This window comes from Colobus angolensis, unplaced genomic scaffold (genome assembly GCF_000951035.1).
Source record: "Colobus angolensis palliatus isolate OR3802 unplaced genomic scaffold, Cang.pa_1.0 Scaffold26, whole genome shotgun sequence".
NCBI lineage: Eukaryota > Metazoa > Chordata > Mammalia > Primates > Cercopithecidae > Colobus > Colobus angolensis.
Window position 1 is genome coordinate 2,978,444 of NW_012115821.1, and position 24,354 is coordinate 3,002,797.

Here is a 24,354-nt window from a genome sequence, read left to right on the forward strand (position 1 = left end):
CCGCGGTGCAGGGTGGCCGGCGACCCCGGGAGATCTCCGCCCCCAAAGCAGCCCCTGGCAGCACCCACGGTCCAGAACCCCAGCGCAGTGTCTCAGCCGCGGCGGGGCGCTCGCCGCTGACCGCCCAGCCCTGGGCCGGGACTGACGTTCAGGCGGACAGCTGGGCTCTCGGGCAGCCGAGCACTTCCTGAGCCCTGCCTGGCACCCGCCGAGAGACTTTTTGGCTCAAGTAGGGGCCAGCCATTGAGGAGTCATTCGGAGTCTCACGTGTTGAACTTTCCATTTGCCCACTGCCTTCTTTAAACTTTTCCAAGCTTTGTCGCTCTGCAACATTGCCCCATTTTGCCCGCTGTGTCAGCCCCAGGTTTTGCCTCCTATCCATCATCTTTCAGACGTTTCCCTTTTTTCCTCCCTCATTAGGCCTGTGGAAATCGAATCAAGGGTTTCTGGAGTGGAGTGAGTCCAGCTGCTTTGAGCTGAAGGAAAAGTAGCCTGGCCACCAAAGCGTCCCTGTGCTGGAGGAGTGCAGCCACCCATCCCCGCGGGCCTTGCAGGAGGACCGACACCAGGAAGGCTTTGTGCCAGGCCCGGCAGCCACCCCCACCCGCCTTATGCAAGTGGGTACATGCCGTCGCCAGAAGCCCGCTTTCTGATCTGCGTCTTTAGATTTTTTCCATCGCCTGAGCGTTACTTCTCAACTGATCGGTGAGTTTAGTGATGGCCAGAGCTCACTGGAGGACAATGGACTTGGATAACAAGGGTCAGGGCTTGGTCATAACAATGACTTTATTACCGGGAAGGACAATTCAAAAAATAGGAAGGCCTGGGAACCCTCAGGCTCGCTACTCTAGGTGGGTAGCGCTGTGATTCAGCCAACGGGGATTACTGCTGTGAGAATGGGAAAGTTGTTTGCTCCTGAGAATGTTTGATCCACTAAGTATCCTGTTGGCCAGTTCCAGTGGATGCCTGTAGAAAATGGGCCACCTCCTCCTGTTCCCCATTGGAATCTGGTCCGAGTTGCTGTGTTGGGGTGGTGCCTGTGAACTCGGTTAGCAGTGTGGTATTCATTAAGGAAAAGAAAGCGCACCACACCGGCCAGGCCTTCTGGCTTAGGGTTATCCTGTTACATTATTTTCTTTCTTAATATTTCCTTTAATTCACAACATCACCTGAATGATCAAGTTTACTTTAGCATCCTTTTAAGGTAATATGTTTCATTTCTGACAGGTTTTAGAGACCTGAAACATCACAGAAGCTTCTGAGTGGTTCTGAGGATTCAAGAGGTAAATATTTTTATTTTAAGTAGAGTCATTGTTACTATGAATATGTGTTTTTAAATTTTTATAACACTACTGTCAACTCATTCTTGGGTAAAAGCCCCAAGTGAAAATATTATAATTCAGATCAGATTTACAGCAGATAACACCATACTCTTGAGGGCTGCCAAAGTGAAAATCCACAGTACTTAACTACTCCAGGGGAAAAAATAGGGGAAAAAGGGTTTCTTCTGGGTGTCCCCACTGTTCACTTAGAATTCCATGGCCTTGGAACTTGAGGTTTGATGGAACATAGCAGTCAATTTCCATTTTTCTTTCTTTTTTTTTCGAGACAGGGTCTCCCTCGCGTTGCCCAGGCTGGAGTGCAGTGGCGAGATCACTGCTCACTGCAGCCTTGACTTCCCAGGCTAAAGTGATCCTCTCACTTCAGCTGGGACTACAGCTGATTTTGTGTATTCTTAGCAGAGACCGGGTTTCACCATGTTGCCCAGGCTGATCTCAAACTCAGGGAGTCAAGCAGCTTATCTGCCAGTCTCGGCCTCTCAAAGTGCTGCTATTTCAGGGATGAGCCACCGCACTGGGCCTGCAGTCTGTTTCTAAAGGCTCCATCTTCACAGCCCATAATCAATGAAGACTAATTTCAAAACACGGGTTTTCCGGTATGACCCAGGAAACAGCAGTCCTAGCTGATGAACATCCAATGTATATTAAGACTCTGTCATCCAGTGGAAAGACCACTTAAAACAAAACAAAAAATAGAACAAAGATCCCACTAAAGTGACCTGAGAATGGCAGGATCATTGTCTGGGATATATAGGAGAAATCTGGTCTAAGAGGTTTAACACTTACTGGGTGAGTTAGAAGTGCAGTGAGGTTTGTGACCATTGTCAGTGTTCACAATGTAGAGGCGTGAAGGGAGAGTTTAAGGGCACAGTCTTTGACGCAGACTGCTTAATATCACTCCTGGAGTTTCTAAGTCTTAGCTATTATCATAGCTGATTATTATACCCACCAACATGTAAGCTTCATAAGGGCAATGAGTTTAGTTCATGACTGCACCTTCATTGCTGTATCCTGGGTTCAGAAGAGCTCCTGGAACACTGTGCTCACACCTTGATTGTGATTATAATTTTTTATTCAGCAGACACACGCTTGCTTGGAGCCATCCCACTCCCTTCGCTCTCTCACCAATGCTTTTTCCCCTACTCATCATTCAGCTCTGAGCTCCAGTGTTATTTGGGCCCCTTTTCTGCCCCACATGGCTTTAAACATTTATTTAATAAACACTTCCATAGCATTTAGTGTGTGCCAGATAGTTTTCTAAACACTTTACCAATAATTAACTCATTTAACTCACGACAGCTCTACGATGAAGGTTTATTATTATTCCCATTTTACAGATGGGGAATGCTTAGGTGCAGAAAGGTTAAGTAACTTGTTCAAGTCTTAACAGCTGGGAAGCTGCAGATTTGTGATTCAAATGCAGGTGGTTAAGCTTTAAAGGTTCAGGTTCTTAACCACCATGCTCCGTTGTCTATCATATTGCTTTATTTTATTTCAGATATCACTAAACTGGATCCTATCAAGCCCTTCCATAATTTTTGTAAGTTAAAAAGTTTTATTGGAACACAGCCTCATCCATTCTTTTATAATAGACCATGGCTACTTTCTGGACAGAGGCATTGTGTAGTTGCCACAGAGATCTTATGTCTGGCAAAGGCAAAAATATTTACTGCTTCTCCTTTACAGGAAAAGTTTGCTGGCCCCTAGCTGGTTTAAGTCACAGGCCCAATCATCAGCTGAAATTGTTTATTTATTTGATTGCTTGTTTGTGACAGTCTTACTAGGTTTAAAGGCACCATGAGAGCCAGGCTCTTTATTGTTTTGTTCACCTCTGTATACCCATTTGCTAATGTGGTGCCTGGCACCAAGCAAGTGCTAAAAGAAAATTTAATAAAGGAACATTACTCAGTGGGATAGCAAAGTGCTTTGTAATTATACTTAGCTCTTGACTCTTTTGTTGTTGTTGTTGTTGTTTTGGCTTTTAAAGGAAATTCGTTAACAAAGATGTCTTCAATTTGATCTCTAGGTTTACAGGTTGCTATGTTAATGTTGTTTGTCTTTGGAGTCTTACTTCATGAAGTCCCACTGAGTGATCAGAATGAAGCTCCTCCTAACACGCACAGCATTCCAGGCGAACCTCTGTATAACTATGCCAGCATCCGCTTGCCAGAGGAGCACATTCCCTTCTTTTTGCACAACAATAGGCATATTGCCACTGTCTGTAAGAAAGACTCTCTTTGTCCATATAAGGTAGGTATTATTTCTTCTTTCCTTATTTTTATGAGGATGCAATTTTGACTGGCTTACTGGTTCTGCTTTATAACCTGAAGCTGAAGGTAGAATTCTAATTTTTGGTTGTCACTGTATAAGTTAATCATTGTTTCAGTTTCATATAATACTTCTAAGTGACTAAACTGCTTAAAATTATGTCCCATTTGTAAGAGAGAAATTTAAAATCTAAATCACTTCTGAAACAAGTAGCCAATACTATTTGTAAACTCTGTAAAGAAGCAATTAGATTTTATGCAGGAAAGAACATCTTGTTTAAAGTAACTAAAGAATTTCACACCTCTTCTTTCTTAAATGGCACATAAGAGGATCGCTTAGCACTTAATTTCAGTAATGACACCTCAGCCTCTGACTCCACATAATTAAGCCTGTTACTGTGGCTTTCTTTCTGTTTTAGAGGAGTTGGAAAGGTCTCAAATAGGAGCCCATTAAGACATCTCACAGGGCCTCAGAGATCAAAGCTGGGCATTGTGAGACACTTCCTTTCCCATGGTGCTGGCACAGGAAGCATATGGAAAAGCAGACTTGGGAATCAGACCAGCATTGCTCCTGGGGCCGTGGAGAAGAGCATTCTGAGCTCCTTGTCCAGCAGCAGCTGGGTGGTTCCCAAGGGTGGCAGAGTTGTCCATGTGTTGTGGGGTCTCTGCTGATCTTGATTGCTGAGTGGAGTTGCTGATTCATTCACTTTAGCTGTGATTCCTTTGGTAGCACAAATTCCAGTTGATATGTCTTTTAGGGACTGATTTTAGAATCTGCTTGCTCAGTGAGAAAGGCAGTTTCTTAAGCTACTTCAAGAAATTCAAATTCAAGTGGTCTTTGAGCATCTAGGTAAAGCCCAGACTTTTGGTTAGGGGACAGATATGGTGGGGGTGACGAGGAAGGAGGATTGTTAAGAACCTTGAGACTGCTCTTTTTAGAATTAACTGTAAGTTTTAAATTTATTATGATAAGACGACATATTATAAAATGTAAATATGAATGCTCTATAATGATTTGTTTTCTTAATGGAAAAATGTAAGAGTCTTATCTAAATGTCAGAAGAAGGGAAATCAATGTAAGTTTTATGTTCTAGAAACACCTTGAAAAGCTAAAGTACTGCTGGGGTTATGAGAAATCCTGTAAACCAGAGTTCAGGTTTGGTTACCCAGTTTGCAGCTATGTCGACATGGGATGGTAAGTTTCCACATGGAATACCCTCTTCAAGTCTTCTTTCTATACAGGGTATGTTGATGCCCTAATTTCTAGCTAGATTCTTTTGGTTTTAGATAGTAATTCATTTAGATATTAATTTGCTTACACAGTCATGAATTCAACTTGACTATTTCACTCTGGGATAGGAGTATCTGTCATTTCCTCTGCCAGAGGGAGATACAGCTGGGACCATAGATGATGTTTTCCCCCATTGTATACTAAGATAAATGGATGGTTTCCTCTTGATCCTTCCTGGGGGAATTAAGTGTAATTGGTACTTCTAATACATGCAGTGTTAATGTGGTAAAGAAAACATAGTAATTAAGAATGCATCATTGTCTTCAGTTTCAGGGGATAACTTCATACATGTCTGTTACATATTTTTATGATAAGGGAATAATTCTGTGAGTCACTTAGTTTGGTAATTTCATGTAGTGAGGCATAGTTTTGGAAAAACTATGATCGTGTACTGTAACAAAATTAAAGTAATAAGGAACCTCTAGCATTTTAACCTTTAGAATAAAAATTCAAGGTCCAAAAAAAGTAAAAAGAAAAAAAGCCACAGAATATTTTTATTTGCAAATAGGACGGACACTCTTGAGTCAGCTGAGGACATATTCTGGAAACAGGCTGACTTTGGATATGCCAGAGAGAGGCTGGAGGAGATGCATGTGCTCTGTCAGCCTAAGGAAATGGTGGGTATTTCGCTCCTTACTAAATAAGCTTGTTTATTTAATTTTAATTTTATTTACTTTTGAGACGGAGTCTCTCTCTGTTGCCCAGGCTATAGTGCAGTGGCACAATCCCGGCTCACTGCAACCTCTGCCTCCTGAGTTCAAGGGATTCTCCTGCTTCAGCCTCCCGAGTAGCTGGGATTATAGGCGTGTGCCACTGCTCCCAGCTAATTTTTGTATTTTTAGTAAAGACAGGGTTTTGCCATGTTGCCAGGCTGATCTCGAACTCCTGACCTCAAGGGATCCGCCCACCTCAGCCTCCCAAAGTGCTGGGATTACAGGCGTGAGCCACTGTGTTCAACCAAGCTGTTTTATTTTTATTACTTATTGATTATTGATTTTTAATATTTATCATTTAGATTGTAATGTAAAAATAAGATAGACGGCACTATGAAAGGAATTCCTCACTCTCACTTAGTTACTGGCTTAGAATTTTATGTAACTTTCCTAAATAGGTTGTTCTCTTTCCTTTGGAAACCCTGTCCTCCTTATCCCACGTTTATCAGATAGTCATATTTTAAGACAGTCGAAATATTTTTAGGTTTAGAATCTTTCCCCCAAACATATGCTAAAGAAGAGAAGTTGATAAATTGCATCTTTACATATTTATTCTCAGATAGTTTGGGACAGATGATATAACACCACCATACTGCTCTATGTTTGCCCAGAGCTTTACAGTTTGCAGAAAGCTTTTATGTATGTTATCTGGTTTGATGTTCATAAGCGTTATAGCAGATACTACTGATGCCACTTTATCAGTGTGGAAAACGGGGTCCTCAGAGGAGTTAAGCAACTTCTCCAAGATTGCACAGCTACCCTTTAGAATTAATTATACATCTAGGATTAAAATGCAGGTTTTTTCCAGTTTACTTTCAACCATACCTATTGTACCTCAGTGGATCAGATAAACACGTTGTCAAGAGGTGGTTTGGGGTAGTAAATACAGGAGCAGGCTCTCAACTACAACTCAGATCCTGAGTCTTGGACAAGGTACTTAGGCTTTCCTTGTTTCAATTTCCTCTGCCTTAAAGCCATGCCCATTATGTAGCATATGGTAAGGAAGAAATGAGGTTCTGCAGATAAAAATGCTCAGTGCAGCAGGGCCTGGTTCCCAGCAAAGGGCTCAGCATTATTTTTTAAAGGTTGATGAAGTTGTAAGCACTTACGATTAAGGTACACTATTCTTTAACTCAATGATCCTGAACCCTGAGTCTCTGACATCTCAAGGGTCTCCAATCTCCAACCACACTGGGAACCTAAAAAAATTTTTAAATTTACTCACATTCAAAAACTGATTATATGCTTTATAGAGCTATTGGGGGGTGTCACGTAATAGAGCTTTGAGCATTCTAGCAAGGAGAATGAGGCCTGAAGATGTGAGGCATGCCATTAAACTGCACGGCTGCAGGGTATCTTTAACAGAGTTCTGTTCCGTCTTGCACACTTGGCTCAAGTCTAGCTATTCACGTGGAAAAGGCAAGAGAAGAATGACAACCCCTATCTTGCACGCCTCTTTCAAGATGGCTTGTAGAATGTTCTTTTGGCTAAGATTTACCTTGATTTGCTTTGTGCTAGCAGAGTATGATCCTTGTCTTAGTTGTTTGGGCTGTTATAACAAAATACCGTAGACTGGGTGGCTTCTAAACAATATCATCACATTGGGGGTTAGAATTTCAACATATAAGTTTGGCAGAGACACAAACATTCAGTCCATTGCAATCTTTTACCAACTACAGACTCCAAAACGCCATGCAGGTCAAGATTAAGGCTTTGTGTTCATTGGGAGTTATATGGGAAAAACAATTAAAATGACATTTAAATCGATAAATAAAACCCAGAGCAGATAAAAGTTTTTGAAGCTATCAGCACAACCCAGATTGGTTGAAATAGAATCAGACTCTAGTAGCTGACTCTTCAACTCCTTTCTTCAATTATTTAGAAAATATTGCCCTCATGTTGCTGTTGAGATAGAGGCTCCCACAAGCTTTACGGTTTGCAGAAAGTACCTCTTATTAAAACTGGCAAACTTCCCTCCCCGCTTTTAATGTCTCTTACGTGTGCATTTTTCCTTGTTTCTTTTGGCTTGCTTTTGGAAGCTGCTTTTTCACATAGCTGTGGGGGTAGTAGTACTGTTTCTGGGTGCTTTTTTTTCTTTTAAAGGGAACTGAACTGAGCCACCTATACAGCTCTTGGCTTTAAAATTTGAGGTGACTGATTGTTTGGGAGTTCTCCGTAGTAACTTAAAAGTGGGAAACTGGCAAAAGTATGCTTGGCCAGGGTCGGCTGGGAAGGAGAAAATATTCTTCGGCAGATGCAGTCTTTGGAGAGCTTTCCTTGTCACATCGTGTGGTTTGAACGTGAGGGTGTCCATGCTGTCAACATGTCTAGCAAGTCTGGGTGAGTCTTTGCTGTGTTAATACTCAGGGTTATTTTTTTCTTTTGCACAACCTTCAGAGTGACTCAAGTCTGATGTGTTCCCGTTACCTTCAGTACTGCAGAGCAACCAATCTCTACCTTGATTTCAGAAACATCAAGAGAAATCATGACAGGTACTTAAGTGGTTAATGTTAACATCTAATATAAATTCTGAAATATTTTCAGATTCAGGGATTTTTTTTTTTCTTTTTTGAGACAGGGTCTTGCTCTGTTGCCCAGGCTGGAGTGCAGCGGTATAATCATGGCTCACTGCAGCTGTGACCTCCCAAACCCAAGTGATCCTCCCACTTGAGCCTCTCAAGTAGCTGGGACTACAGAAGTGCACCACCAAGCTTGGCTAGTTTTTTAATTTTTGAAGAGATTGGGTCTCCCAGCATCGCCCAGGCTGGTCTAAAACTCCTGAGCTCAGGTGATCCTCCCACCTCAGCCTCCCAAAGTGCTGGGATTATAGGTGTGAGCCACCAAGCCTGGCTGAAGGGATATTTCTTGAATTTGTTTTTGATGATATGGCAGAGGGGTTGGGGAATGGATGGGGGATGGATGACTCAGACAGGCCACAAGTTGATCGCATCACAAAGTTGGGTTGTGGATACATTAGGTCCTGATATGATTCTGTTACTTATAATTTTCTATTATAAATAGTTGTAAATTTATAATTTTCTATTATAAATCGTTGAATTCATTTAAAAAATTGAGTTTGGAAACTGGTAATCCTCTTTAGTTACAACCCACGTGCTTGGGTCATGAAGAAATGTTCTGAACTCAATTTAATGTTTTGTTACACACCAGATTTAAGGAGGACTTTTTCCAGAGTGGTGAAATTGGAGGGCACTGTCAACTTGACGTCCGTACATTGATGTCTGAAGGTCAGCGCAAAAGCCCTCTGCAGTCATGGTAAGATATTTTTAACATGTCTGTTTCAGAAATATTTGCCTTTATTTTTGGCACTTACAGATATTAATGGGGACTCTCAAATGGAAAATGTTACTTCATTTGTACATAATTTGGCATGAGCTTCTGGGAAGTGGTAGAAACCGAGTGAATCCCTCCGTTGCATCTGAATTAAATATGTGTTTATAATAGTAGATATAGTACTTACTGTTTGCTAATGAAAGAAAAAAATCAGCTCAAAAATCCATTTTTATTAACTCACGATTGCTGAGTTTTATTCACTTACAAAGTCACATAGGTTACTTACATAATGTTAATTTTTAAGGTCAAGCGTCCATGCCAAGGCCAGGAATGGTGGCTCATGCCTATAATCGCAGCACTTTGGGAGGCCAAGGTAGAAGTATTCTTTGAGCCCGGGAGTTCAAGGCCAGCCTGGGCAACATGATGAGACCTCATCTCTAAAAAATAAAAATGTCTTTTGGGGAACACATTTAAAAAACAATACACATATATTAAAATATGTAACAAGCATACAGAAAAAGGTACAGTTTGGATTGTGAAAAAGTGAACCCACCTATGTAACTTTTACCCAGGTCTAAAAATAGAACATCGTCCGCACCTCAGGCTCCCTCCCAGGCTCTACCCCCATGCCCCTTTCCAAAGGTAAATGCTACTCTGACTGTTAACATCATTGGCCAGCTTTTTGAATTTAAAAAATTTTTATTTTAAAATAATTTTAGACTCATAGAAGTTTAAAAATAGTATGTATTAGTCCGTTCTGAAGCTACTATAAGGATATACCCAAGACTGAGTAATTTTTAAAGGAAAGAGGTTTAATGGACTGAGAGTTCCACATGGCTGGGGAGGCCTCACAATCACGGTAGAAGGCCAAGGAGGAGCAAAGGCACGTCTTAAATGGCAGCAGGCAAGAGAGTGTGTACAGAGGGAAATGCCCTTTATAAAACCATCAGATCTTGAGAATAGCACAGGAAAAAGCCACCCCCATGGTTCAGTTATCTCCCACCAGGTCCCTCCCATGATGGGCGCTACAATTCAAGATGAGATTTGGGTGGAGACACAGCCAAACCATATCATAATACAAGGAGAACTTGTACATTGTCTAATTCCCTGAGCTTCCTCTAATGATAATATCTCATATAACCGTGGCACAATGATCACAACAGTGAAATTGACATTGGTACAGTAGTATTAACTTGTGCAGGTTTCACCAGTAATTACCTGCACTCATTAAAATTTTATCATGTGTGTAGGTGTGGGTGTGTAGGTAGGGAGAGGTAGAGGAAGTGGGAGGGGGAGGCGGGGGTGGGGACCACCGCAATCAGGATGCAGAATCCTTCCATCATCCCAAAGAAACTCTCCTGCTACTCCTGTGTAGTCACATAGGTTACTTACATAATGTTAATTTTTAAGGTCAAATGTCCATGCCAAGGCCAGGAATGGCAGCTCATGCCTATAATTGCAGCACTTTGGGAGGTCAAGGCAGGAGTATTACTTGAGGCCAGGAGTTCAAGACCAGCCTGGGCAACATGATGAGACCTCATCTCTAAAAAATAAAAAATAAAAAATAATTAGCTGGGTGAGGTGGCACGCCACTATAATCCTAGCTACTTGGGAGGCTGAGCTGGGAGGATTGCTTGAGCTCAGGAGGTTGAGGCTGCAGTGAGCTATGATTGTACCACTGCACTCCAGCCTGGGTGATGGACCAAGACCCTGTCTCAAAAAAAAACAAAAACAAAAAAAACATGCTGAGCAAACCTTTTTTTTTTTTTTTTAATGTTTGGTTCTCGCTCTGTTGCCCAGGTTGGGAGGCTGAGGTGGGAGGATTGCTCGAGCTCAGGAGGTTGAGGCTGCAGTGAGCTATGATTGTACCACTGCACTCCAGCCTGGGTGATGGACCAAGACCCTGTCTCAAAAAAAAAAAAAAACAAAAAAAACATGCTGAGCAAACCTTTTTTTTTTTTTTTCCCCCTTAAAGAGGCCTCACTGCCTGGCTGCAGATCATTCAGGATAATAATCTACCACACATTTATCTGGCATTTTGTAGTCTGCAGTGCAGTCTCTCAAGTCACTTAGCAGACTTTTACAAGAGGTAGTTTCTATAATCAAGTGGGCTTTTTGATTCCTGGTACTTTTTGATATTTGATGCCACATGGTAGTTGCACAGGGCTTAATTGTATTAGTTACTTATTGCTGTGTGACAGGTTATTCCAAAGTGTACCCTAGGGTATATTTGTATTTATTACCTATTGTGTATAACAAATCACTCTAAAATTTAGCAGCTTAAAATACAGACATTTATTATCTCACAATACTTCTGAGGGTCAGGGTTTGGGAGCAGCTTGGCTGAGTTGGCCAGAGCTGTAGCCATCTCTAGACTCAACCTGGGCCTGGGGAATCTGCTGCTAAACTCACTCAGGTTGTTGTTGCAAGCCTTGTCTCCTCTTGGCCAGGGACTTCAGTGTTGATCCTATGGGCCTCTCCCTACTGCTGCTCACAGCATGGCTCCTGGTTTTCCCAGGAGCACATGGTCTGAGGGAGTACATGCTCTGAGATGGAAGCCACAGTATTTGTATAGCTTAATCCCAAAGTGTCCTACCATCAGTTCTGCTGTATTCTGCCTGTTAGGAGTGAGTCACTAAGTCCAGCCCACTCTTAAAGGGAGGGAACTAACTTCTTCCTTTTGAAGGCAGTGATATTAAAGAGTTTGTAGACCTATGTTTGAAACCACCACACTGTGTTGGCATTGTGTTTTAAAAGGATCTATTTGATATTTGTTTTACATGAGGTATGATCTTAAGGAAGAGGTACAGACGATCCATGCTTGGAATTGTCTTCTTTTGTTTGGAAGAAAATTGTGCTGTGTGGCTTCCAAAGATGTTTTCCAAGAGATAAACTTCCTTTCTTCTGGGACACTTAGCTGTCTCTGCTGTCTTTCTGAGGCACTGGGTGATTCTTGGAATGCTGTCTCTCAGAATCCAAGAAGTCTGTCAAGAGTTCCTATGGCTCATTGTTCTTTCTGAGCCTCGTTGGGAAATCTTTTGAGTCTTCTCCTTTTACTGGTAGGTTATTTAGACAACCCAATATATAAATATCTTCTTTGTGTGGTAAGTTCCCAATCTAACTATCTTGCACATAAGACTGAATTTTATAATCATTTTTGTTCCTCGTCTTTTTTTTTTTTTTTTTTTTTTGAGATGGAGTCTTGCTCTGTCCCCAGGCTGGAGTGCAGTGGCGCGATCTTGGCTCGCTGCAAGCTCCGCTTCCCGGGTTCAAGCGATTCTCCTGCTTCAGCCTCCTGAGTAGCTGGGACTACAGGCGCTCACCACTATGCCCAGCTAATTTTTGTATTTTTAGTAGAGATGGGTTTCACCATGTTGGCCAGAATGGTCTTGATCTCCTGATCTTGTGATCGGACTGCCTCTGCCTTCCAAAGTGCTGGGATTACAGGCGTGAGCCATCGCACCTGGCGTGTTCTTTGTCTTAACATTAAAATTGATATCAACCTATATAAATGTCAGTAAGTTTTAGAAGTTACAGGTGTCCATAGGAGTGTCTCTATCAACTAGAGGTAAAATATGCCTAATGAACAGATCGTAAGTTACAATGTTGTAATAGGAAGTTTGGGAGAATCAGTTTAAAGTCATATCCCAATTCATAATTTCAGGTTTGCTGAGCTACAAAGCTATACTCAGCTCAACTTCACACCTGTAGAAGATGCTAAGTGTGACATTGTCATTGAAAAACCAACATATTTCATGAAATTAGATGCAGGTGAGAAGTTAATTTGTCTGTTATTTGTGTATTTGTTAATGAGATATTATTCCTTTTTTTGGATGCAGTAATTCTCTATAAATTTTTTGGAAGCAGTATGACGAACAGTAGATTTGTTTTTTTTTGCTTCCTTCTCTGAAGAAGTAGTTGAACTAGTTTGAACTTCCCATTATTTTATACCTTTGGCATTTTAGAAGAAACCTTCACATTTATATCAAAGGACTTAACCAAAATCAAAGGATGAGAGATGAAGGCATGTTTATGCTTTTGTAACTAAATTTACCCCATCTCATTTCTCTAATCACTTGGTTTAGATTGTCTTTCATTAAAAGATATTTAAAATCAAAAGCCAGACTGGGTGCGCTGGCTCACGCCTGTAATCCCAGCACTTTGGGAGGCACAGGCAGGCAGATCATGAGGTCAGGATATCGAGACCATCCTGGCCAATATGGTGAAACCCCATCTCTACTGAAAAAATACAAAAAATTAGCTGGGTGTGGTGGCGGGCGCCTGTAGTCCCAGCTGCTCAGGAGGTTGAAGCAGGGGAAACACTTGAACCCAGGAGGTGGAGGTTGCAGTGAGCCAAGATCGCGCCACTGCACTCCAGCCTGGCGACAGAGCAAGACTCTGTCTTAAAAATAAAAAAAAAATTTAAAAAAATATTAAAAGCCGTGTGTATAGTATGGGTGGGAAAGAAGTGTCCATGACCTGCGCTAGCAAACCTTCTATATCATTTCCATTACTAAAGTGAACTTAAAATTCTTCTGGAAGTTACCAGTGTAATTTATTCTTGAAATAAAATTAAAATTATTTTATCATTTATACTTATGGCCTCTTTCTCAGCTTGCAAGTAGAGCTTTAACTTTGCAAACTATTTACACTGGAGAGGAGAAACACAGATTGTACTATATTGTCTCTCTCATTATGAGAGACAGGGATTACTGTGCTAGATCATATCAAAATTCATGAGAGGTTGGGTTTACGGTGAAATATAGAGAGCCTCTGTCACACATATTTCAGAATTACTATAATTTATTGATCATAGTTTTAATGTGCTCTGCCTTCTGAGGTCATAATTCTTATATTACAAAGTATTAAATTCAGAAATCAGACAAATTTAGGTTTTTGAACTAAGAGCAAGTAAAAATGCTATGTTCCAGGTTTTGACTCATTTTTAAAATATGAAGATTAAAAAGGGGCAGAGAAAACACTGATCTGCCTGTAAAAGTGGCAAATATGTGTGAGCTATTAAATTTATGCAGATACTTATACAATAAAGTATATAAAATGAGAATAATGGGCTAGAGTAGACATGTCCCATTTCTTTCCTATATTCATAACTCTACTTTTTTTCTTCTAAATTATGCTGTCTTCCAATTTTACTTTTCTTTCTTTAGACAGGGTCTTGCTCTATTGCCCAGGCTGGAGTACAGTGCCATAATCACAGCTCACTGCAGCCTCAACCTCCTGGGCTCAAGTGATCCTCCCACCTTGGCCTCCCAAGTATCTGGGACCACAGGCATGCACCACCATGCCTGGCTAATTTTGAAAATATTCTTTGTAGAGACGGGGTCTCACTAGGTTGCTCAGGCTGGTCTTGAACTCCTGGGCTTAAGTGATCCTCCTGCCTTGGCCTCCCAACGTTCTGGGATTATAGGTGTGAGTAACTGTGCCTGGTTCAGTTTCCCTTTTTTTTTTTTTTTTTTTTTGAGACGGAGTCTCACTCTGTCACCCAGGCTGGAGTGCAGTGGCCGGATCTCAGCTCACTGCAAGCTCCGCCTCCCGGGTTTACGCCATTCTCCTGCCTCAGCCTTCCGAGTAGCTGGGACTACAGGCACCCGCCACCTCACCCGGCTAGTTTTTTGTATTGTTTAGTAGAGACGGGGTTTCAGCGTGTTAGCCAGGATGGTCTCGATCTCCTGACCTCGTGATCCGCCTGTCTCGGCCTCCCAAAGTGCTGGGATTACAGGCTTGAGCCACCGCGCCCGGCCTCAGTTTCCCTTTTCATGTTAACTTGTACCTTAGGAAAATGAGAATTCTACAGATCAAGACTCATTAGGGGTCACATTACTCAAGGATGGAGCTTATGTTTTCTTCTCTGTTTATAAATTCTTACAGCCCCAAGCACTGATTTGTGCCTGCTGCATTCCTCAGTAACTGTTAGGAACTCACTAAATGTTATGTGAAAGAGCTCGTGTGTGCTCTATGGCTAACCTGGGAAAAGAGGATGGATTCCGATAGAACTTTATTTTTCTTGTTAATTTGAAAATATATTCTTTGCCAGGTTTTTTCTGGATGAAAAAATAAGCCCTTCCAAACAATCATCTAAGATAACCAGGCTGAAAAAACAGAGTATTTTTATACTGTTACTTCTGGCACACAATGTTGTTATTCACGGTGGGAATGAAGTCAGAATATTTTATGATTTCTGCTTTTGAGACTCCCTGTTTTTCTTTTACTTAACATTTTCCCACCTTTAAAATGCATGCTGTAAGTGTCAGTTCTTGGAATTTCATCCCATTTAGATTTGTACATTTCCAGGATGAATATTAGGTCCTGCATACCTAAGTGGAGAGGGTGTACGTTCTATTTCTTTTTAATGAGTGGCATGTGAACTTACAAATAGTGGCACCCACAGCCCTCTCCACTCTATCTGACCTAGTGGGATCCAACTAGTCTTCATTCAGGTCTTCCTATGTGCCTGGCAGTGGGATGGGTACTTTAAGATGTATTATCTTTGGGTTTCTCATAATAAAGCTGGCACTTAGGTAACTATTTGCCATTTCTATAGAGAAGCTAAAGCTTAGGGACTTGATGAACTCATCTAAGAGTGTTGCACATGCATGGCTGTGCTGGAATTCAGCTTCTTACTCCAGAATTCCCTCTCTTTCAATCAGAACACAAGACATTCACCTCTTTTATATGATAGTTGGTTAATGTTTTTCCAGGAATGATATATATATAATAATTAAATAGGGAAAAAAGAGACAGGAATGAAAATTACCAAAATGTTAGTTGCCATCATTGCCAGTACGTCCATGATGAACAGATGTTGCTTAATTGCTTTTTTTTCTTTTTCTTTTTTTTTTTTTGAGATGGAGTCTCACTCTGTCGCTCAGGCTGGAGTACAGTGGTGTGATCTTGGTTCACTGCAACCTCCACCTCCCAGGTTCAAGCAAATTCTCCTGCCTCAGCCTCCCGAGTGGCTGGGATTACAGGCAGGTGCCACCACTTCCTGGCCCTGTAGTTCAACTCGGTTTTGAGTTAAATAGACCTACCTTGTTTTTTTCTGGGAACTTAATGATCACTTATTACTTGGGATATATGGGGAAATGCATTCCTGATTTTAAATAACCAATTTTAGAGTGACTTTTGAAACCCAATCAGGCCATAAATTGAGGACTACCCATGTATCTAGATCATTTCATATTTGGAAAAACAAAACAGTTATTTTTTCCCCATTTATTTCAACTAAAATTCTCTTAAACTGTAAATAGATGGGATAGAATAAAACTTGCTTGATCATGTACTCTTTGGTGTTAATTAATGTAGTTTCATTTTCCAATACTAGGTGTTAACATGTATCACCACTTCTGTGATTTCATCAATCTTTATATTACTCAGCACGTTAATAACTCATTCGGTACTGACGTGTACATCGTGATGTGGGACACCGTAAGTAAGAATGTGCTCTCCGCTTCAGTACTGTCTTTCCCTTGTATCAGTGTGTGACTCTGATGTTGTGAAACAGAATTTTCAAAGACACATACTTTTCAATATACACACCCGCACATATGCGGATGGGTGCGAATGTGTCTGTACATATATGTGTTGACATGTGCATATACATATAGGCAGATAGGTATGTATGTGTGTACCTTCGTTCTTTGAATTTTAGAATGAGGCAGTGGGGAAGGTTTCTTTCCCTTTCTGGATGGGTGGAGCTCCAAAGGCCAGAGATTTAGTGACTTTGGCTCAGTGTTCCTCTGGGACACACATATGAAAGACTGCCATTCAGCTGGGCACGGTGGCTCACACCTGTAATCACAGCACTTTGGGAGGCTGAGGTGGGTGGATCACTTGAGGCCAGGAGTTCGAGACTAGCCTGGCCAACATGGTGAAATCTTGTTTCTACTAAAAATACAAAAATTAGCCAGATGTGGTGGCACACACATGTAGTCCCAGCTACTCAGGAGGCTGTGGTCGGAGAATCACTTGAACCTGGGAGGTGGAGGTTGCATTGAGCCAAGATCATGCCATTGCACTGCAACCTGGGTGACAGAGCAAGACTCTGTCTCAAAAAAAAAGGCTGTCATTCACTCAACCTCTATAACCTATGTTGGAAGTGCTTGCCTCTGTTTACTGTTTGGCCTTTTGCATTTACTGTCTGCCTTTGCTTAATAGCAGCTTCCCCGTTACTATGTCCTTTGTGCTGAATTATGCTGTGAGTTTCAGCTCACTGTATAGGGCAGTTCTTAGGCATGCACATAAATACATGCATTGAGTGACACCTGCTATTTATTTGTTTTTAGTGCAGTCTTTTTTTCCTTCTCTCTCTTTGCCTGCCTTTTCCCTGCTTCTTCCCATATCTGGCCCCTCCAGCTGATAAGGAAACCCCAAGATGTGTCCCAGAATCTTCAGCTCTGAAATGAGATAGTGAGATAATGACACTTACCTAGGTGTCATTTTGAGAATGAACCATATGGTGCATGAACAGTCACAATGCCTGGTACACAGTACTTGTGCTCTGAATGTTAACTGTGACAATTACAATAAGGAGAATAAATGGTTTGTAGTGTACACGAGAGAGGTTGCCTAAACTGGGAAGTTGGAACACCCACCAAGGGGTCATATAAGGTTCCACTCAACATTCTGACTCACGACATTCATATGCTTGGCTCTTGGTGTGAGTCTATTCAGGATGGCATTGCAGGGGAACCACAGCTTGCTGGCAGGGCATCCTTAGGTGTTTCTTCCAGAGGGAGTGCTAGCAGTTCACACAGCACAGCTCAGGTGCAAGGAGACAAGATTTGCCTGGGGCAGGTACAGGCGATGCCTTGGCTTAAGAGCCTCATATCCTGTTGAGGCCAACATCTCCTGACACAACTGCATTGGCAAAGTCCCCAGGATCCCTGAAAGAGACATGCCTGGTTCCAGGAGTCAGTGTACTCAGGAAATCTGGAACATGGCTTTCCCAGTCCAGATGCAATTTACCCATCAAGCATCTATCTGTTTAGATCAGAAGCAATGCTGCCTAGGCACATGGTTGACATAAGGCATTGCCATTTCCAGAGAGCCGAGTTAGCTAGTTAACAGGAGGTCAAATTCTCATGCAGAAGGAGAGATAGTTTTGCTGACCCTTTTTTCACTGATAAGAGGCTTGTAGTAGAGCTGTGTAAAAAGGTTTTCAGGATCACTGCTCCCTAGACTTTGAGTTAGATTTTGAAGTCTGATGAGTCTATAATTCTTGGCATGTTAATGCCTTCTTTTATTTTCCATCTATATGCATTTACGTTTCCCTTTTGTATTTCAGTTTTGCTGCCACCACAGTTTCATTTCTTGGAAATGTTTCGTGAGCAAAGGGAACAACAGTCCCTCTCTTTTCTTCTTTTTGTATCAGTGAAGTCAGGCCACACTCAGCAGCCGTTACAAGCCCTAAATTATTAACTCATGGTTGTTTTTCCCTTTTTAAGCAAAATTATTTTTAAATTTTGTAGTTAACATAAATTATGTTACTTCATTTCCTGCTCATGACCCCCTGTGTACTTGAGTTTTCATTAGCTTATTTTACAGACAAGAGGCCAAGGCCTGAGCAGCAGGTGAGTGTTGTAAGATAATGCAGTCAGCGAGGGCAGAACCAAGATTTCCATCCAGGCAGCCTGACTCCAGACCTGTGCTTGGACACCACCGTGCTGTGTCGTCTTCTTAAAGTCCTCTGAAGAGGACCATACCTAAGTTGCCAAACTAAGTTGACAGAAATTTATCAGATGCCTTCCAGAACCTTCCTTGTACCTGTTGCATGCTTTTCCACATCTTCCTCAAATGGACTGTTATAGTGAGCCAGCTTCTACAACCCTCCCCTTCTCTGTGGCTGCTGGAGTAGGATGCACAGCCACCATGAAGACCCCAGGTTATTCAGTCAGCTGAGCATGAAACATGAGGGCAGTTGGACCTCCGCTGTGGCACAGATAGGCAGGATGGGGGTAGCCCAGCAGGGTGGCTGCTCGGTGTTACCCCCCACTCGTTTACCACTCCCTTTGCATCCATTTTAAACCTGCATTCTTGGTCAAAGAAGTCTTTGCCGTTTACTAAGCCAGGTTCTCAGGACAGGCAGCTCTGCCAGATTGCTCCAGAAATCAGGCCCACAGAAGATGGTAGGTTGGATGGGGATGGCACTAAGTGAGGGTTTGTGTGGCTGCTGTTTCCCTTTTGTTGGTAAGGCCTTAAATTAAGCAGCACTGTGACCTGCAGGCTGACTATGACATGAATCCCTCACAGTGGATGGTGTTGCCAGAGTCCTGATGGTCTTGGACGAGCAGTTTGCCCAGGGAAGAGCAGGGAGTTAGCTGTTCCTGCAGTTCACATCTTGTCCCCACAAGGAAGCCTATGGGGCCTTCCCTCTCCTCCTTGAAAAGCTCTGCAGTTTACTCCCTTCAGCATGTGGCATCCTCAGTGGGATGGGCAAGGCCACCAACCTGCAAACATTCATAAAGGGACCCATCTTCAGTTGCCTCTCTGGGCACAGCAGGGTTGCTCTTATCAAACAGAATGAATAAAAGGAGAAATTACTGTAGGCTTTCCACATTTGCTTGTGCTGAGAAGTAGTATAGCTTTATGAGTACTTTTTGTTTGTTTGTTTTTGAGACAGAGTCTTGCTTTGTCACCCAGGCTCAAGTGCAGTGTCGCAATCTTGGCTCACTGCAACTTTCGCCTCCTAGGTTCAAGTGATTCTCCTGCCTCAGCCTCCCTAGTAGCTGGGATTACAGTGTGTGCCACCATGCCTGGCTGATTTTTATATTTTTAGTAGAGATAGGGTTTCACTATGTTGACCAGGCTGGTTTTGAACTCCTGACTGTAGGTGATCCACCTGCCTTGGCCTCCCAAAGGGCTGGGATTACAGATGTGAGCCACCATGTCTAGCCGTGATTACTTTTCTAATTATGAAAGTAATACCTGTTTATAATGAGTTCAAACAACACAGAAGTACACAAAGTTTTTTAAGAAGTCTCTTTCTTCCTCTCCAATTCCCTGTTCCCCCAAGGGTAACTGCAGATGTGTGTGAGTCCCTTGCAGGACTCTCTTTATTTTAATAAGTGCAAATATGTCACCCAGACTAAAGTCCAGGAATATGATCCTAGCTCACTGCAGCCTTGCTCTCCTGGGCTCAGGTGATCTTCCTGCCTCAGACTCCCAAGTAGCTAGGACTATACGTGCATGCCACCATCCCTGGCTATTCTTTTCCATAAATATGTTATATATGTGTTATGACAATATATATATTGTCATAACATATATATGTGGGTGTGTGTATATATAATATATATTACTGTCTTCTGATTTGACATCTGGCTAATTTTTGAATTTATTTTCTGTAGAGACAAGATCTCGTTATGGTACCCAGATTGGTCCTTGATACAGTTTGGCTGTGTCCTCACGAAATCTCAGCTTGAATTGTATCTCCCAGAATTCCCACATGTTGTGGGAGGGAGCTGGGGGAGGTAATTGAATCATGAGGGCTGGTCTTTCCTGTGCTATTCCTGTGATAGTGAATAAGTCTCATGAGATCTGATGGGTTTATCAGGGTTTTCCGCTTTTGCTTCTTCCTCATTTTCCCTTGCCACCACCATGTAAGAAGTGCCTTTTACCTCCCACCATGATTCTGAGGCCTCCCCAGCCATGTGGAACTGTAAGTCCAATTAAACCTCTTTTTCTTCCCAGTCTTGGGTATATCTTTATCAGCAGACTGAAAACAGACAAATGCAGTAAACTGGTACCAGTAGAGTGGGGTGTTGCTGAAAAGATACCCGAAAATGTTTAGGTGACTTTGGAACTGGGTAATAGGCAGCAATTGGAACAGTTTGAAGGGCCCAGAAGAAGACGGGAAAATGTGGGAAAGTTTGCAACATCCTAGAGACTTGTTGAATAGCTTTGTCCAATGCTGATAGTGGAATGGACAATAAAATCCAGGCTGAGTTGGTCTCAGATGGAGATGAGGAACCTGTTGGGAACTGGAGCAAAGGTGACTCTTGTTATGTTTTAGCAAAGAGAGTGGTGGCATTTTGCCCCTGCCCTAGAGATTTGTGGAACTTTGAACTTGAGAGAGATGATTTAGGGTATTTGGCAGAAGAAATTTCTAAGCAGACAAGCATTCAAAAGGTGACTTGAGTGCTGTTAAAGACACTCAGTTTTAAAAGGGAAATGGAGCATAAAAGTTCAGAAAATTTGCAGCCTGACTGTGCAATAGAAAATAAAAACCTGTTTTCTGGGGAGAATTTCAAGTTGGCTGCGGAAATTTGCATAAATAGCAAGGAGCCTAATGTTAATTCCCAAGACCATGGGGAAAATGTCTTCAAGCCACGTCAGAAACCTTCATGGCAGCTGCTCCCATCACAGGCCTGGAGGCCTAGGAGGAAAAAGTGGTTTCGTGGGCAGGGCCCAGGGTCCCTATGCTGTGTGCAGCCTAGAGACTTGGCGCCTTTGTGTCCTAGCTGCTCCAGCCATGACTGAAAGGGGCTAATGTACAGCTTGGGCTGTGGCTTCAGAGGGTGGAAGCCCCAAGCCTTGGCAGCTTTCATGTGGTGTTGAGCCTGTGGTGCACAGAAGTCAAGAATTGAGGTTTGGGAACCTCCACCTAGATTTCAGAAGATGTATGGAAACACCTAGATGCCCAGGCAGAAGTTTGCTGCAGCGGTGGGGCCCTCATGGAGAACCTCTGCTAAGGCAGTGTGGAAGGGAAATGTGGGGTTGGAGCCTCCACACAGAGTCCTTAGTGGGGTGCTGCCTAGTGGAGCTGTGAGAAGAGGGCCACCATTCTCCAGACCCCAGAATGGTAGATCCACTGACAGCTTGAACTGTGCACCTGGAAAAGCTGCAGATACTCAATGCCAGCCAGTGAAAGCAGCTGGAATGGAGGCTGTACCCTGCAAAACCACAGGGGCAGAGCTGCCCAAGACTGTGGGAACCCACCTCATGCTTCAGTGTAACCTGGATGTGAGAGCTGGAGTCAAAGGAGATCATTTTGGAGTTTTAAAGTTTGACTGCCATGCTGGATTTCAGACTTGCATGGGCCCTGTAACCCCTTTGTTTTGGCCAATTTCTCCCATTTGGAATGGCTATATTTACCCAATACTTGTACCCCCATCATATCTAGGAAGTAACTAGCCTTCTTTTGGTTTTACAGACTCATAGGTAGAAGGGACTTGCCTTGTCTCAGATGAGACTTTGGACTCTGGACTTTTGGGTTAATGCTGAAATGAGTTAAGACTTTGGGGGACTGTTGGGAAGGCATGGTTTGTTTTGAAATGTAAGGACATGAGATTTAGAGGGGCCTGGGGCAGAATGATATGGTTTGGCTATGTCCCCACCAAATCTCAACTTGAATTGTATCTCCCAGAATTCCCACATGTTATGAGAGGGACCCAGGGGGAGGTAATTGAATCATGAGGGCTAGTCTTTCCCATGCTATTCTCATGATAGTGAATAAGTCTCATGAGATCTGATGGGTTTATCAGGGTTTTCCACTTTTGCTTCTTCCTCATTTTCTCTTGCCACTGCCATGTAAGAAGTGTCTTTCACCTCCCGCCATGGTTCTGAGGCCTCCCTAGCCATGTGGAACTGTAAGTCCAATTAAACATTTTTTCCTTCCCAGTCTCAGGTATGTCTTTATCAGCAGCGTGAAAACCGACTAATACAGTCTTGAACTCCTGGCCTCAAGTGATCCTACCACCTCAGCCTCCCAAAGCACTGGGATTACAGCCATGAGTCACCATGCCTGGCCAATATGTTTATATTCTTATGGAAAATATACTCTCTGTCTCATATTGCCACCTTAGTATTATCACTGGAATGTCGCTTTAAGTCAGTACCTTTAGGGCTATCCTTACTTTAGGTGTTATGTGGTATTCTGTTTAATGGATGTTTTGGAAGTTGGATGCATGCGTTAGTGCATGTATTCATTCACATGCTCATCCTAGCATTTCTGTAGGACAGATTCCTGTAAGTGGAATTTCCAAGTCATAGATTATGTGCATGTTTAAATTTGAGACACACTAAAGGAAATTTTGTGTCATCTTGAAGACTATCCAAATATTCTTCAACATGAGTGTAGGAAGAAGCCCCTCCTTCCCTCATGGTAGATAATTTGGACTTGGGAAACATGGAAAAGAAGCTTCTGGAAGTGGTTCTTATTAAATAATATATGATTTCCCTGAGGAAGGATCAATCAGGGTTATAGTATTTTATTATTAAAATTTCCTTTCAAACATATCTTATTTTATCTGAAGTATTTTATCTCAGGAAACCATCCAGAATCACTTCTTTTAATTGCCCTTTATTATTGAGCCAGAACAGGGACATTTCATTTTAGATGGTGTTGAGAAGGGCCTTTATTAGAATGGCATTGGAGGAACATGGAAAGAAACCTTTTTTTTTTTTTTATTTTCACATCTAACAGATCTCAATAACTTTGAAATAACTGCAGTATGTGCAACATAAAATTTTGAAAATCTGAGAAAATGCTATAAAGATAAAAAGACATGAACATAATGTATAACTATAGAGCTTGAATGTAATGCTACAATGCATATTTCTGATTTCTGTTGGCTGAATTTTTCAGTCTAAGTGAAACCATTTAAAAATTAGTTGATCTTCTTCTTCTTAGCTAATGGTGCTCGTAATTAACTACTTTTCAAAAGAGAAATGAGGCTGGGTGTGGTTTCTTTAATTCCAGCACTTTAGGAGGCCGAGGTGGGCAGATCACTTGAGCTCAGGAGTTTGAGACCAGCCTGGCCAATATGGTGAAACCCTGTCTCTATCAAAAAATACAAAAATTAGCTGGGTGTGGTGGCGTGCACCTGTAATCCCAGCTACTCAGGAGGCTGGGGCAGGAGAATTGCTTGAACTTGGGAGGCAGAGGTTGCAGTGAGCCCAGATCACGACATTGCACTCTAGCCTGGGCGATAGGGTAGGAGACTCCATCTCAAAACAAAAACAAAGCAAAACACAAAACCAAAAAAACATGTAATTATACTAGAAAGAACTAATTCCCACTGAGAGGCAACTGTCAGATGGAACTGGCAGCAAAGGCTAGGTTGAATCCCAGCTCTATAACTCAGTTGCTTTGCAGTGTAGGCAAATGACTTAAAATTGTGTCTCAGTTTCCTCATCTGCAAAATAGGGAAAATTATATTATCTACTCATTAGGCTTGTGGGTGGCTTAATGTACATTAATAATGTCAAGTGCCCAAAACAGTGCCTGGAACACAGGAAGTGTGTAGGATGCTAGTATTATTATATAAAGTTGTTATTGACACCATTAATATTAATCGGAAATTACCACTTTTTATTCACTAGTCAATGGGTGGGGGGGACATTTCATAGAATTCCATATATTATCTCTTTTTATTTTATTTTATTAGAGACAAGGTCTTGCTCTGTTGCCCAAGCTGGAGTATATGGCATGA

The 24,354-nt window shown here is 42.1% G+C and overlaps 1 protein-coding gene across 1 annotated transcript in view; it reads left to right on the forward strand.

Annotated features, from left to right (window-relative positions):
• EOGT (EGF domain-specific O-linked N-acetylglucosamine (GlcNAc) transferase) overlaps window positions 1–24,354 on the forward strand; it is a 38,291-nt gene that overhangs the window by 717 nt on the left and 13,220 nt on the right. Inside the window, exons 2-10 of the mRNA XM_011947163.1 lie at window positions 421–851; window positions 1,228–1,283; window positions 3,367–3,590; window positions 4,702–4,802; window positions 5,407–5,515; window positions 8,009–8,103; window positions 8,780–8,884; window positions 12,567–12,673; window positions 16,245–16,348. Coding sequence (XP_011802553.1) covers window positions 3,381–3,590; window positions 4,702–4,802; window positions 5,407–5,515; window positions 8,009–8,103; window positions 8,780–8,884; window positions 12,567–12,673; window positions 16,245–16,348 — 831 coding nt within the window. The 5' untranslated portion in view covers window positions 421–851; window positions 1,228–1,283; window positions 3,367–3,380. The remainder of the gene's footprint in view (window positions 1–420; window positions 852–1,227; window positions 1,284–3,366; window positions 3,591–4,701; window positions 4,803–5,406; window positions 5,516–8,008; window positions 8,104–8,779; window positions 8,885–12,566; window positions 12,674–16,244; window positions 16,349–24,354) is intronic.